Consider the following 16,972-nt stretch of genomic DNA (forward strand, 5'->3'; position numbering starts at 1 on the left):
ACCACCCTCACCACTTGGATACTATTGCCAAAACCAAACCCACAAACTGATCACAAAAACTTTAAAAGCAGAAATCTTTCACAATGCTATTATGATTCAGAGAGATCATCCATCACCAGAATATGTAGTGTGAAATACAATAAAAATGAATTCACAGCATGTGCATATGCAAGACAAATCATCATTTTTCTTAGATATTTTGCCTTTTTGAGTTTGAGTTACCATTTATACCCAATGAAAAAAATAGATGAAGAATATTTATCAATATAACGCCAAAACCAGATTTTTTTTTTTTTTTTTCTTTTGGGTGCTTAAAAACATGAAAAGAATGCTAGTTTCGAGTTTCTTTCTTCTTCTTTTTTTAAGATGAGAAAACAGAACATGGTGGTAAAGGTTTCAGCATTACAAACTGAAACTAAGAAGAGATAAACAAAATGAAGCAAATGTTCAACTTACAAGCTGCTTCCCTTCTTCTTGAAGAGCCTGCTCGGGAACTAACTCGAAGAAGCTTTGAGGTTCCACAGGAAAGGCAGGGGTCGAAGAGCCCACCTGGGTTAAGTGGACTGAGTTTGGGAGGCTCATGTTTTTGGGGTTTTTGCTTTTCGGACACAAACTTCTACTTGGTTCTAAAAGGAGCTTCTTTGTGCTTGTTGAGCAAAAAGCAGCAGATTTAACAAGAAGCCGTTGTTGGGGTGCAGGAGTTGGTTTTGGTTGTGAAGGAAGAAGAAGAGGAAGGTGTTTAGCATTTCTCTATTTCAGAAACTCCATATTTATGGAGTACATAAAACTTGCAGCCCATCATATTTTAACTAAAAAACAAGCTACAAGTCAAAAGCAAGCAACGTTCAAACAAGCATGGGATTTGTGTGACTGTGTGCGTCCTCTGTTTGCTTCAGAGTTTACAGCTTTGTTTTTCGTATAGCTGTGCCTGTGTGCCCAAATGAGGAAAGAAATAATACGATTTTGTCTTTTTTGTGCTGCTAGTAGAATTGAATATTGAATAACTATGGTAACTCCTCTTGTGACATTTTCAGGTGACAAATCTTTCGATTTTAAAATGTTTTTTTGATCAGTACAAAAAACTACAATTGATTTTTTTTTTTTTTTTTTTGCTTGAATGAGAAGCTTTTATTGAAACTATAAAGGAATTATACAGTCAGTAGCCAACTGATCGTGAATCGAGTTAGGGGCTTAGGGGCTTCATCAAAGTATCAAACCAGCTCAACATCGAACTAAAATGTAAAGCGCGCCGAACAAGCAAATGAGCCGATCTATTACAAGAACAAGAAACACATACTGACAACTAGAATTAGAAAACAAAGCCCAAATTCCCTTAGCTACATCCATAAGATGACCATTGGGTGCTAAATCTTCAATGTGAATTTGAGCCACTAATTACTTGAGTAACTTCCATAATCATAGATTCCCCCATTACCTATTTCTTCATTTGAACTGAGCTCAGCCACTGATCAGTTAGGCGCGAGGGACTTAGGCCTATTGTGTAATGGAGTTTAAGTTATAGGCCATTTAGACAAGAATGTCTAGCAGGGCCTTAAGCCCAAAGTTGCGGTCTGGTAGAGATAATCTGCTTAAGAAGCCCAACAGTCATCCCTGTGCAACGACGTCGGTTTGGGTCAAAACCCTTGCATGAATTTTGACTTGCTTTACCGGCTACCTCTAGGCTATTTTTGTCTGTTAAGGACCAAAAGGGACATGTATCGTCCTCTCATTCTTGGAGAAAAACCAATTGTTTTTTTGTCCGGAGAAAGACCAATTCCCACAAGCCTTATGACCTTTCATACTTTATATGGCTGCTAAACTTTAGTCTTCTTTTTTTGACTAAACTAAACTTTAGTTTCAGTAAAACTAAAATAATGTTGATAGGTATCACATTTTGAAGCATATAAAATTATAAATGGGGAGTTTATATGAAGCTTCCACTGTCTTATTAAGTGTTTGAAGTCTTCTTACTTCTTAGTTTAATAAAGAGGGCCTCTTAATAAATTGCCATATTTGATGTGAAACTATTTAAAGAAAATCAAAAGCATATTTCCCGTTCGATAGATTTTTATATTCACTACTATGGAGAAAAGCTTCTAGCATCAGTGCTTGATTAAAATGGAACCCACAGTGAGAGATAACGGTACACGTGTAAACACACCGTTGGTTAAAAAAAACTAAATTAAAAACAAAAATGACAAGATAATAAAAAGCCGAAAAAAACTCAGCCCGAACCGGTTCGCCTACTCAGAACCGAGGCGGTCCAGCGACTCCTTGGCGGCGGCGAACCGGGGCTGGAGTCTCAAGGCCTCCTCGTAAGCCTTCCTAGCCTCCTCCTTCATCTTCTTCCCCTCATAATACTCTCCCAACGTCCAAAACGCCTTTGCATTCTCCGGACTCAGCGCCACGGCCCGAGTCAAATCGTCGATCACCGAGTCGACCCGGGCGCGTTTATTCATCGAAATCTTAATCTCGGCCCGCTTGAACAGCGCGTCGCCTAGCTCCTCTTGACTCAAGCTCTTGACGGCGAGCGGAGAGAGCGCGACGTCGATAGCGTCGAGCGCGGAGGTCTTGAAGCCCTGGGTGTCGAGGGCGAGGGCCTTGAGGATGTGGGAGGCGGCGTCTTTCGGATCGAGCGCGATGGCCTTGTCGGCTTCGTCGAGGGCTTGCTTGGAGAGCGAGGCGGCGGCGGAGCGGGAGGCTCCGGCGGCTTGGGCCTGGGCGAGGAGCTGCGCGCCGAGGACGAAGTGCCGCTTGGCGCGGACGCCGGCGCGGCTGCGGAAACGGAGGCGGAGGTAGGCGAGGGCCTTTTGGGGAATGTTGTGGATGGCGAGGAAGGCGACGAGGACTAGGAGGATTAGGCCGATTTGAAGGAATATGTCGGTCATCATCTGCGACATGATTGCTTGCTTGAATTGCTTGCCTGTTTACTCTCAATCTCAATTCAATTCAATTTCTCAATTCGATTCGATGGCGATTTCGATCAATCTCTCTGTTTCGATTGTGAAATTGGGGAAATGGAGATGGGAGAGAGAAGAAGAGGAAAGCGCGTCGACTATGTTGAATCCCCGGATTGAGATTCTCTGCCTTTAGTATAGGTGCTGTTTGCTGCCTTTCATGAGATCTTGACCTTTCAAATAATCTAATGGTCTTTACCGTTACACATCGGCATAATTATTTTTTCTCCCCACAAATACAGTTTTGCTTGCCTCACCCTTTCATGCCTTCCTCCTTCCCTCTCTCCAGTACTTGCAGATACAAGTCCATATCTTAAACAGAAACATCTAGAACTGCATTAATTTGCATTAAAGTACGTAATTGAATGAGATGTCTATTTTTTAATACAAAGATGAGTAAGAAAAAAGTAAAGCCATTGTCATTATATATCTACAGGGCCATTAATGATGATAGAATTGTCAAAAAAAAATATCAGAACATTCTTTATTTCAAAATTTTAGAATACGATTCAACTATAGAATTATAAGATCTCTTTATTTACATGATTGTAATTGTTGAAAATTCTAGTGTAATATTTATATATATTTTCAGTTAATTAACAAAATGATCTAAAACCAATTGAGAGATCCAAGGAAATTAAACAAGCCAAAATCATGGACAATTTAAATATTTTTTGTTTGAAATCATAATGAATCTTAGATTTTTCAGTAGTCATGGACGGTTTCTCCTGGAGAGGGGAGAGAGGGAGACAGATCAAAGATGAGAGAGTGGGAGGAAGAAATGAAGAATATAGAGAATGAGAGATAAACCAAACCGTATTTTTTGGTTAAAATAATTATTTTTATGTGGAAACATTTAAAACCATTAGATTATTTCAATGGTGAAGATCTTTTGGAAAGCAGCAAACAACACAAATCCTAAAGGCAGAGGAGCAAAATCCGTTGAGTTGAGTGGAAGCTAGTGGATATTTTTATTTAATGAAAGCCGCCTTCTCAATTCAATTTCTCAACTACGCAATTTACTTAAGTTAACTACAGTTAACTAAGTAGGCTTTTTAATTAGTAATTTATAAATAAAATGAGAGTTAATAATCATTAACTGTTTTTTTTTTTATAATTAACAGATAGACTTGTCAATGGATCAGATTCAGGTCGGAATGTTGGTTTGACCTAAATCCATCTAAATTCATATCCCAATTTATTTGATTTTGGGTCATGTTGAACTCGAAATTTTTTTAAAAAAAATTTACTCAATAATGATATGTTAAGAAGCGCGAACATTTGATGTGAAGCGAATTAAATTCTTTTGTCTAACTTGTCAGAATTATGAATTTCTTGAATGTCTTCAAAATTATTTTCACGTACCTTTCTTAATTGATCTGAATGAAGTTTTATAATAATTTTTCAACTAATCCTCATGATTTTCCTCCACAAATTGTGGGTCTTGTAGGATGTAATTGTGAGATTTCTTAAATGGAGACTTCAACTTGGAAAGTGGAGAACGTGCTGGATTGGGCTCCTTCTCTCTGTCCTAATAATTTCTTTAATTTCCTTTTGGATAATGTCTAATTGAAATAGTAATATTGATAATTCAAAAAGTGTGAGTCCTAAATCCTAATCAATGATACCTTTAAATTGATAATTAAGATATTATAATTAACACATCATTTTTTTGACTTAGTCTTCACTATTTGTAGCAAATAGGATATCGCCACGTATCATGGTGATTTTTTGCTCCAACAGGTCATATTCGGATTATCAAATTCAACATGTCAATCAATATTCGACTAGTATCAAATTCGAATCAAATTTATTTAGAGACATAAACTTGATTAAAATTATACTAGTATTAGGTTTAGTGTTATTCTTTTTTTATATTATTTTTAACTTTGAATAAGTATGATTGTTTAAGTGTATTTTCGTGGTAAAAAAACCCTCAACTTCTTTTATATTCAGATAATGTTTATTAAAAGTACATTAAATAATATATTAGGTCGGATTGAATTATTATCGAATTGAATTTGTTAAAATTAACTAATTATTGAATTCGAATCGTAATCAGATTATTATATTAAAACCACAATTTCATATCCCATATTTTACATCGAATTCAGATCATATTTGGATTAAATTCTGATCCATTGACATGTTTATTAATAAGTATCATTTGCTAACACATATATACATTATTCATTTACCTTGCTGACATTTATATATATTTTTGAATTATTTTTATCCTGAGTTTTTTCCTTTTGTTAGTTCATCGAGGACAGAAATTGTAATCTTCTTTCCGGAACAAAAAAACAAACTAATCTAAAAAACCCAATCGTAAAAGCAATTAACTACATGTTACACCCATGAAGTCAGAGTACAATTTCACCCTTAGCCTCTTGATCTCCAAAACGTGTGATATCAAATCTAATATTTGAAGAACATTATACCATAATGCATAATCCTTAATTGTTAATCCTCGTTTAGGTTGATGGTCAGGCCAACTGATTTTTGCTAATTGGTGAATACAATTATACAACTACAAACGCAATGTAATGAACAAGACAACCAAACTGGAAAAGGTAAACTAATAACCGAACAAGTCTATTACATTCGGTACAAGACAACCGAACATTTTTTACATGCTTCTTTTACGATAAGTCATATTTTGTAAACCAAATATTCTTGAAAATTACGTACTTGGTTAATGGCATAAAATTAAGTTCAACATTCTTGAATTGCAAACAACCATATTCAGTTGAAATTTTTTGATTGGACTTCTTTCAACATCAAACATATTTGTTCAGGCCTAGTCGGTCCACAAAAGTATAAACCGAAATTCTTCGAAAACAAAACCCATTTACCACAAATTTAAGGGGAAAAAAAGAACTCAAAAAAGCTTATTTAGAAAGTTAAAAAGGGCAATGGTAGAGGTGAATGTACAAGTGAAGTGGTCAATGCAAATGAGAAATTAAGAACACATTTGCATGCTCTTCTATACTTTTAGTTCGCGCTAAAATCTTCAGTAAGTGTTTGGTACATTATGATACCATTGTGATACAGGGAACAACATCCACTTCAGTATAGATGACGGGTGGGTTCGAATGCTTCGTAATTAGGTTAGACAAGAAACATATCTTAAATCTATAGTTTCAAAGAAGCTCTGTTAGTCGTAGCGAAATTGACTACCAAGGTTCAACTTTTACGTTCCACCCGTCTGCACCAATTGCAGAGGAGACTTGAGCAACCTCTTTAGAGACTCAACTATACTAGCAAATGATGGGCGCTGAGCAGGATCACTGTCAATATATAAAAAAACAGACATCAGATATTAAATCTACTGCAAGTTATGGGATCCTTAAACATCACATGCAGAAAAGAATGACCTGAATTGACTCAGCATATGCATTTAAGGAGGAAATGAAAGTGAAAAGCAAGAGAACATCACACAGAGTTTCCGCAAAACTGAGTCATCCCTTCCATCAGATCATTCTTAAAGTATTGTGACAAAAATTGAGGGGGATTAGGGTAATACTTACTCAGCCCAGCAGGATTCCATAAGCGAAGCCAACATAGGGGGAGTGTTGACTGGGATAGCAAGCCTTCTGTTCTGGAAAGCAACGGCTCCAACTACCTGAGAGAATGAACAACCCAGTTCACAATAAATGAAAAACAGGAAAGAGAGAATGAACTCGTATAATTATGTCGATGTCAAAAGCTCATGACTTGTACCTGGGCAGGGCTAAGTCCACTCCAAGGTTGTTGCATGGTTACAAGTTCCCAAAGGATTACTCCGAAACTGTAGACATCAGACTTCTCATTTGAGGGCTCTCCTCGAAGAAATTCTGGAGCCATCCACTCGGGCTGAATATAAAAGTAAGTGAGTTACATGTTGATCGATGCACTGCAAAATATTGATGCAAATATCTGACTTTATACGGAGGACATAACAAGATTTCATAGTCATTTACAGTAAACATTCATAAATCACCAAATGCAGCAAGAAATATAATATGAAACCAAAAGAAAAAAAGGTTTTTAACGCTTGCATATTCATGAAGAGAAGTTCTGCTTCTGAAAAAAAACACATAAATGTTGATCTCTGAAAGCAGAAATCAAGCCAAAATATATGCACTGAATACTGAAATATGTGAAACCATAGGGCAGTATCACAACTCTAAACCCTCGAAACAATTAATTTGTAAGACAAAAACCACATAAAACATTGACCAGGTGGTACATCTGCATTCTAATTCTTGGGAAGCACAAATTGGACTACCAGCATAAAGAATGATTCATCCAACATGGTCTGATTTGTTGTTGGGACTTGGGGGGCCGGGGGTGGGTGGGTATACAAGTAGTTCCCTTTCAAATTAAGGAGTACACTAAGTAGCATTTGATATTTGTGTGTCAGCATGTGCGTGCGGATGTGTGTGAGTGAGAGAGAGACTTACTGTTCCAGCAACAGACTTGGATGATATGAAAGTGTTTGCTTTAAATCTGGACAACCCAAAATCACATACCTGAGAATAAATGCAAGAAATTATCTTTGTAACAAGCCAATTGGAGAACTCAAAGCAAAATGTTAAACTTCTTTGTTTTTTTTTTTTTTTCGAAGTACCTTCGCTGTCCAATTTTTATCAACCAACAAATTTGGAGATTTAAGATCCCAATGGAGAATAGGAGGGCTAAGACAATGGAGGTAATTGATCCCCTTGGCCTGAATCAAGGATAGCATATAAAGTTCTTTTACCAACAGCAAACATTATTATCAAGTAAATAAGAAACCAATTATGATAAATTGCACAAACCACATCCAATGCCATGCGCAACCGCCTCCTCTGATCTAGAAGTTCCCCTGAAGCTGGCCTGTGTATGAGGCGATATAGACTACCCCTGCTCCACCAACACCAGGAGCAATGGTTAGGAATAAGAATGACTACTTAATGATACAGATACAAAGAAGAATTAATAGTGAACAAATACCATACTAATACTTGAATGGATTACCTCGGAAGATATTCTGTCACTATTGACAGATGTGGACGCTTTGTAACTGCACCCATGAAAAGAACTACATTTGGATGGCGGACACGTTTCATAATTGCAACCTGAATAAAATATGAAAGTCAGACAAAAAAAAAGAGTACAATGTGAAAGTCAACTTCAGCTATGATCATACATGACCACATTTTTGTACACAATAAGTAGTACAATTGTACAAAGCACCATAGTCAAATAAAAGGCTCCAGTGTGATGATTTACATATTGCTGACGGACAGAAGATGGCTCCAAGAACCACGTACATTGAGCACAAAACAAACTAACAGTATAAAAGGCAAATGGGCACAAATATGCATTTTAGAAAAATATCAGGTTAACAGTTAACTACATCAATACCTCACGTAAAAACTCCCTCAACTGATCATCATGGAAATCCTGAACAGTTAAAACCTTGACAGCAACATCCTGCATTGTAACATCAATAAATTTTACTAACTAAAGGAAGTATTTAGCAAACAAATTAAGAATTAACTACAGCAGAATACTACATTGATATATTGGAGAGACTTCAACATCTAACTGAAGACATCATAAGAAGGAATATATTATGCAGAAAACTAAATTCCCCTTGACCATCTATCATCACGCAGGCCAAATGCTGCAATGATATGATATTAAGAAAGGTCCCAAATCCCAATATACATCACTCATCAAATTAATCGCATGAAAGGATAGCAGATTAAAAGTATTCACATCATAACCAAACCATTTTTACTTGAAGAAACAATTAGTCATGGTCAAATCACAAGGAACAAGATACTAACCGATCCATGCCATTCAGCACGATGCACAGTCCCAAATGAGCCTGAAAAGGAGAGGAGTATGTGATTTCATGTGGAAGAGGTTGAGTAGTAAAAAATGTAAAGATATATCTAGTTAAGAAAAGGGAGAACTAATACCAGCACCAACACGCTCTTTGATATGTAACTCATCCCATGCGATCTCAAGCCAGTCCATTGCAAGAGATGGTTCAAGATTCAAGTACCTCGGGACAGTCACAGTAGAAAATCTGCCTTGATTCACAAGTTTACTATTAATCTCCTCTAGATCTGATTGACTGAACAAACTTACTTTAAGTTGCTTGACACTGTTACTTATAACATCACTTGTTGATACTACAATCTCCTTTCTGTAAGCTTGCTGTTTAACAATATTTTCTTCACCAAGTCTAGCGCATTCCTCTAATGATGCTACAGCAGCAGCAGCAACATCAAGAGCTTCAGACCCGTCACCCTGGACGCAAGATGACATTGGACTCTGAAGAAGGCAATGCTGAGCATTCCCTTTCAACTCCAAAGGCATCAGAGAAGATTCGATTCCAAATATAGTTTGATCAGCTGGATGCAAACTGCTTTCCTTGATGACCTGACTTTCATCCCCACAGCCTGCAATAGTTTGATCTTTAGAGATTTAAGAAGCTAAGGTTTGCTATATTTTGGGAGAAAGACTGTAAGAGATATTATGTAGGCTAACATAGGTGAAAGCAGGCTACATAATAAATGTTTTCCTCTATGTAGCCACACACACACAAAACAAACAAACAAAAAAGAAACTGAGGGCCAAGCATTTTTCATGTTACTCTACTAAAATGTTGCAATCCTAAAATTTATTTATACTTGGCTAGATAAAAAGGTACATAGCATCTGAGAGCATGCCCATTTTAAGTGACAACTCAGGAGAACAGAAGGTTCCTACTACAACGTAAAGTCCACCTAATATTGACAAGAACTAAAATTTGAGTACGTATCAACTATCCTAGTATGAAGTGGGTAAAGACACTTAAAATATGTATCAATAATGGCTTATTGTCAAAGAATTCACCAAAGAGGCAAAAATGTAGCCAGACATGCACAAGTATCTATTCAGCTGCAAACTTGCAATTTAATGCTATAGACAAGGACCCATTCAGTATTTTAATTGCAATTAAAATCTTTACCACTGATATGGATGATGGATCAACACGGTCAACCGATCGGTCAACATAATTTGTGTCCTATTAGAGATTCAAATTATATACATACATAAATGTTCATATATTTGTTATAGTAACAATGATGCCTCCACCAAAGTTCATTCAGCTCCCCTTCGATTTCTAACACTTTTTTGAAGAAGAAAAATATTAGAAATCAAAAACCTTGAATGTCTAATGCTTAAAAATAATGGAAGATATATCTTCAAGGTATGCATGACATAACATACCCGAATAGAGAGGATCTTCAGGAGGAGCACGCGTGTGCTTTGAGTTTATAATTTGGCAACATAATCCACTACTCCTGTAAGGTTGTTGGGATTCTTTTAGATGAGAAATTTGAAATGGTGAAGGTATCGAAGAAAGAGATCCTCCATTGATTGTGGAATCTGGACCATGGACATTCCCTGGTTCCCCAACTAGATCAACCACATATTCCCTGTTAAAAAAAAAAAGCATGAAAATTATATGTAAAATGAACAAGTAAATAACACTATAACAGTGAATACGTTTTTTTCTACCACACATGACACAGTATGGAGAATCAAGTACATATCAAAGTCCACCATTAATAACAACCTCGTATGATGAGGGAAAACAATGAACTTATACGACAAAAGTCAAGTTAGTTATGCACTTATGGCTAAAACTTCTTCAATATCAAATACAACAGAGTGACAGTGACCCAGAGTTCTGCCATAATTTAATGCTACTGAATATATTGACACCAGATAACATGTAATGAAAAAAGTCAAAGAATGATTGATACTGTCGATATCTATGTTTCAGCAGTATGAATAGAAATGACAAATATGGACAGTTCAGGTTTTAAGAAAACCATAATAATTCTGTAAGCAAGAAAAATGTTACAAAAAATTAAAGTATCCGACCTCAAGTACTGCCTGTCATCTTCAATTTTGACAAGACAAGAGGACCGATGATCTGCCACACAATACTTACAACCACGAGCTATCCGACAAGGCAAACCTATGTGGTCTGCCAATTTCTGCATATGAAAAATATATGAACTTTAGATATTAGTTCAAGAAAACAGCATGCTAATGACAAAATAAATAATATCTCCACATGCACTTGAAGTATGATCAGGCCACACACAAGTGCAAATGAACACACATGTGACATGAGTGCACGTTGTACTTTATTTGACCAACAAAAACCCAATAGATTAAAATCAATTATGAGGGCATTATACCTATCGCCAATGGTTTTGCTTGAAACGGCATAAGAAATTCCATAAGCGCCTTTAACAATGATGTCAAGTCGACTGAGTTCCAAGACATCATTGCACTTAGGCCACCGACTACTCTTGTACACTATATGCTCAAAGGTATATGATCAAGCAAGAGACAATAATATTCTTTAATTATGTTGGCCTTACATTTGCAAAACATTTCATTCTGGGTAAAAGAAGAAAAAGGTATAGGGATGATTTCCCCATATAAACCCCATGAGAATCATATTTGACTACAATTTTGTCAGTTCACCTGCAAAGCTACATATACCTCACTGAATGATCAGAGGATGCAAACTCATAATAACTGATCTATATAATTGTGGGTGTCACTTGATGCTTCTAATTCAGTTGCATTCTCATGTGAAACCCATGCACCCTGTTAACAGATTCATATATGTTTAAACTGTTCTTGCACAATTAGGATATATGAGTCCTAAATTTTTTACAAACAGATATGCACATCAAGAAGATAATCAGTTTTGAAGCAAAAATGAATTTTGAGAAGGATATATCACAACTGCTACTGTCGGTAACTTTCTTGTAAACAAAAACATGCATAACTGTACAAAGAACAAAAAACAAGAGATGTCAGAATTTCCATCCTGAGCGATGTGTACCCCAAGAAACCTCCCTACAGAGCACTATGCCATAAGATGAAGGCAACTAATTGGAACTAGCTTTCAGACAACACTCACATTTACTTTACATTTAGGGCCATGTCAATTTAAAAAAACTTGGGACTCTACGACACTGCTAGCTCACATTTCTAACCTTCTTCAGAAAAAGAAACTAGGATGTCCTATGACAAGTATTGTGGGGGCTACAATTTTCTAAAGAAGCACAATAGAAGATTTTCAACAAGGTGACGACCCCATTGGACCAGTGCAACTCTAATGTATAGGATGCCCTACATGACTGTCTGAGACAGAGACACACCAAGGAAGTCACTAACTTCTTCCTCTTCCCACACACAATGATACAAGTATTTACTCTCCTGCATTGCACTCTCTCACCACGCATGTGCATCATGTAAAGATCAAAACAGAATGAAATATGTTGATGAACAATTTATGATTGGCATAGTAGTGGCCAATCAGAATGAATGAGGTGAAGATTAAAAACATAAATAACAGAACCATGCTGTAAATGTTGTCACCTTGAAAAGAATAGCGCGATGCCTGCAAAGCCCCATTGATAGGCTGCCAATGGGGAGCACAATACACTTATGAAAATCCCTCAATCTCTTGCTAACCATTTTCCAGCGCATGTGGAGATCTCCTTGCTCCACGGGATAATTACCCCTTCAAATTTAAGTGACTCAGAAAACCTATAATATAATTAAACAACCAAATATGTTTCAAGATAAAAGGGGGGAAATTTGAAACCCACCCCATGTAGATGGCAACAAGTTTGCCAAGTTTCTCCACCAACACTAAGGTATTCTCTGAAGCACAATACAGTTCATGTGCCTTATCCTGAAGGTCCTTGAGGCGAGAGTCCCCATGTTTATCAACAAGAACCACCTCCATTGATGTCTCATCATGTTTAACTGCTTTAAGTGACATCAATGACGGTAGCCGTTTACCTTCCTCCACATCATTGCACATCACCCAGAGATATGGATTCATGCCCAAAATGTTGTAGAAACCATCGGATATCTTGTCAGTGTAAGACAAGCAACCACTGACCTGAAAAGGGTACAAGTAATTCATATTCATTAAAGATGAGTTACAGGGCTAGAGATGCACAAGTTCATTACAAGATTGAACTCTGAAAAACCTTAAAGAGTCTAATTCCAACCTTGGAATTCAAAACATTTTTTTTTTGGCCAAAGAATTCAAAACATTTTAATTTGTAACAATTCACTGAGATCTTAATGGCATATATTAATCAAAGGCCCTAATGGTACAGAAAAATACAAAATACTTAATATGAGTAGCAAACCAATAACTCATACGTGTCTCGCCTAACACACATAATTATAGCAGTTTGTATACGTGTGTGTATATGTGCATATATGTATGTATAAACAAGCGTAGCGAATTTTTGTAATACACTAAGCATTTTCCCTACCCAACTTAATGGTATGGTGATACATCTATTCGCTATCTCTATCCCTAACAGAGTGACAAATACAATGGAGCACTAGATGACAAGAGTGAGATCGATAAAAAGACAAGCAACTAATAGGAGTTGGGAATAGACCATACTATTGGACCCACTAGTAAAAGCACTTACAATCAAGAACAACGAAAACCAAAAACATCAGCAATTCAAACCCACATTACTAGGAAATTAATAGCGAAATAAAGAGATTCACCCAAAAAAAAAATACCGAAATAAAGAGAAAGAGCCCAAACAAAACAAATAAAAAAGAAAAGGGGAATATCCGAATATATACATACCCAAAGCCGATACGACACCGTCTCAGCATCCGAAACCTCAATTCCAGTCTCATGCAGAAGCAACGTTTCACTACCAAGACTAGCTTGAGAACTAAGCCTCTTAGCCAAAAGAAGCTGCAGATAGTAACTCTCCTTAGACCTCTGCGCCAAGCCTACCCCAACGACGCCGTTCCTGCTCTCCTCCTCCTCTTCCACCTCCTCCATCTGCCTCGTCGTCGCCGACGAGTCCTTAACGTCCCCGGAGGAGAAGTTCCCGTCCACCGTGGTCCCGGAGAACAAGCTCCCCGCATAGCTGCTCCCGCCGCTCGAAAGCCTCGGCAGCGAGACCTGCCGGTCAAAGTTCTGGTCAACGCTCCAGTCCTTGAGCGTCGAAGACTCCGGCAACGGCGGTGGTGGTACTGCAGTAGGAACCTCATGATCATGATGATCATGCTGAGGTGGCGCGCGCGGGAGCAAGAGGTCGCGATCCTCGTCGTGACATGATGACGTGGACGATCTTGATCTCGATCTCGTGCCCCTCACGTGACTGGATTTGGATCTCGTCCCCTTTTTCTCGGTGAACCAGTCGCAAAAGGCAGCCAACTGTTGCTTCTTAATGGAATATTGATTAGTAGTGGCACCACTACTACCACTGGTGTTGTCAACTTGGCCCGTGAAATACTGATCGGATTTTACGACGTCGCTTTCTTTGTTGCTGTTGTTGTTGTTGTTGGTTGTGGTGGTGGTGTCGTCGTTTTTCTTGTGATGATCTTGCAACGACAACGACGACGTCAGTTGTTTGGAGGAGGAGGAGGAGGAGGATGAATCGAACCGGCGATCCGGGAATTGCCTCGGGAAGAAGTAAGTCGTTCTGTGAGGCATTTTTCACGGACCTCCCGGGACACCTTAAAAACCTTTACGTACAACTGCAATCAGATTATGATCACGTGCACAAACCTCGCGCGCTTTGACTCTCTCCGTCTCTGTCTATCCGTACGTCGTTGTTTCTCAGACTCTGTCTATCCTTACGGCGTCGTTTCTCAGACTCATAAACCAAAATACTGCTCCTAGCTAGCTAGCTCCCGGCCTCTTCTCTCAAGCTTAAGAACAACGTATCCACAATACACTAACGAAGAAGAAAAAGATAAAAACCCCTACTGACCGTACAATTTCGGCGAATCGCTCTGTTTTCGACGCAGGCGAAACCAAAACCCGTTCAGCTGATGAATTGCTTCACAATCACGATCGCTTTCAACTTAGTCCCAGCTTTTTGCTTCCTCGATCTCTTACTGATTTTGAAGCTTAAAGTGTGGATCGAAATGGTGTTTGGATTGGAGGTTTCGATGGAGTAGTAATGGCGGTTTGAGAGAGAGAGAGAGAGAGAGAGAGAGAGAGAGAGAGAGGCCAAAGTGGGCGTTGGAGTCTTTAGGTTTGTATTTTAAGCAAATGAGCCTATCAGAGCCAAGACTCGAATAGGTTGATGAATCGGTGCGAAATTGAAATTAATAACGAGACGGGAGAGATGGATACTAACAAGCGCGCTGGGCTTAATGCGCACACTTGCTTCTATGACTCCACGTATAAATTAGAACCAAATTCGTTCCGACACGTGAGACTAGAGTGCTAGGGTATACACTGCGCATGCAGCGTAAGATAGTGGGGTTTCCAATCGTGGGGTTATGTGCCTTGCGTGAATAGAAAATTGTTTGTACAGAAAGGGTAAGGGGAATATCGTCTTCGGAAAACTGCGTGCCGAAATTACAAGATTGCCCTTACGTTCGTAATGTGGAGTACGGAGTATGGACTCTCTCTTTTTTTTTTATTGAGGAAGGCATGTGAGGGTTGGTTGGAGGTTTGATACTTTGGCAGTTTGGCGGAGTTGTTTGGCTGTTAATGCGTTTTGGGTTGGTGATCTTTTTTAACCTCTTCTTCACTTGGTATGCGTGATGCTTTCACTTTATCATCAATGGGCTTTGTTTTTTCCCTAAATTAACATTTGCTTCAATTAGGGTTTTTAATCTATTGTTTCCTAGAGTGTACATTATTGCTTATCTTATAGGCTCTGACTCTTGGAATATGGATAAGATTGGTCCAACTAGGCCAATTGTAATTGCTTCTTTGACCATGAGCAGCTACTGTGAGTACTTAGGTACATGGCTATGCTAAATGGTTGCATGTAGACATTACATGATCTTCTTTATTATATTAGAAATTTTCAAGTAAGGAAGCCTTATTTTAATAAAAGTAATAATATTATCTTTAAATTTATAATTTGATGATCATAATTGTCTATATTTTAGAACATCATTCAAATATCATTTTTTGCAAAAGATCAGTCAGATTGAAAAATGTTTAGCCAGTTTATTATATCAAACATTATTATTGTTTATCTGACAGACTATATTTGTCTTCACAGTTTAGATAACCAAACAATCACCGATTTGACTGATTTTTTTTACATGAATGACCTTTGAGAATAAACTTAACAAATGAATTATTATGATCATTGAACTGTATTGTCATGTGTTACACATAAAAAATGTTTTTACTTTTCTTAAAATAATGACATTCTTACTTGAATGGGCATGTTACTAGCTATATAGCATAAGTGAGTTTATGGGTCACTTTAATACCATTATATATTTTTTTAAAAACATATAACATTATATTTGTATTTTTTGGATTTTTTCAAATTAAAGATATATATATATATATGTTGAAATAACATATGGGGAAGAAATGGGGGAGAGAGATTTAGGGTTTATGAGAGATGTAAGGAACAAATGAAGGAGAAAAAACTATTTGAAATTGTTTTTGGTTTTCAGTTTTTCTTATCTTATGCGCGTATCACTATATATATATATATATATATATACATGCTCCTTCTATTGAGTTATACCTCAACTTATTTATGTTGAGGTATACTCTATAGGGGCCCACACGAGTCGTTTTGTGTCGATCCGAATCGTTCAATTTTTACATCTTCATTGATAGATTATCTTTGCAAAAAATTAGTCAAATCGGAAATCATTTGACTATCTAACTTTGATCAAATAAATGGACGAACCAAATATTTTCGATGAAACCGTTAATTTGTTCGATCAAAGTTAAATAGGCAAATGATTTCCGATTTGGCTAATTTTTTGCAAGGATGATCTATCAATAAAGATGATCCTTGCGAACGGTTCGGATCGACACAAAACGACTTGTGTGGGCCCCAATAGAGTATATCTCAACATAAATAAGTTGAGGTATACCTCAATAGAAGGAGCATGTATATATATATATCCATGTTTTGCATATGTTTGTTTTTTGTTGGACTTTTTGTGTATTAATTAATACTATTAATTTT

General features: G+C 37.3%; 2 protein-coding genes across 2 annotated transcripts; both read right to left on the minus strand.

Moving 5' to 3' along the window:
- Nucleotides 1-2,083: 2,083 nt before the first annotated feature.
- Nucleotides 2,084-3,272, minus strand: LOC147285254 (uncharacterized). Its single transcript, XM_086243120.1, has one exon. The coding sequence runs from the start codon at nt 2,898-2,900 to the stop codon at nt 2,244-2,246; it is 657 nt and encodes a 218-aa protein (XP_086099246.1). The 5' UTR covers nt 2,901-3,272; the 3' UTR covers nt 2,084-2,243.
- A 2,553-nt stretch (nt 3,273-5,825) lies between these two features.
- Nucleotides 5,826-15,101, minus strand: LOC147285255 (Protein kinase superfamily protein). The gene is made up of 15 exons (XM_086243119.1): nt 13,642-15,101; nt 12,626-12,924; nt 12,393-12,537; nt 10,872-10,987; nt 10,212-10,420; nt 8,912-9,397; nt 8,777-8,817; nt 8,349-8,417; nt 7,959-8,059; nt 7,760-7,844; nt 7,570-7,668; nt 7,403-7,471; nt 6,681-6,812; nt 6,488-6,582; nt 5,826-6,247 (listed from the first exon to the last, which is right to left on the minus strand). Exons 1-15 carry the CDS (start codon nt 14,500-14,502, stop codon nt 6,151-6,153), a joined length of 2,904 nt encoding a protein of 967 aa, XP_086099245.1. The 5' UTR covers nt 14,503-15,101; the 3' UTR covers nt 5,826-6,150.
- Between the last annotated feature and the right edge of the window lie 1,871 nt (nt 15,102-16,972).

The sequence above is a fragment of the Dryas octopetala genome, chromosome 5 (genome assembly GCF_963921425.1).
Source record: "Dryas octopetala chromosome 5, drDryOcto1.1, whole genome shotgun sequence".
NCBI classification, from domain to species: Eukaryota; Viridiplantae; Streptophyta; class Magnoliopsida; order Rosales; family Rosaceae; genus Dryas; species Dryas octopetala.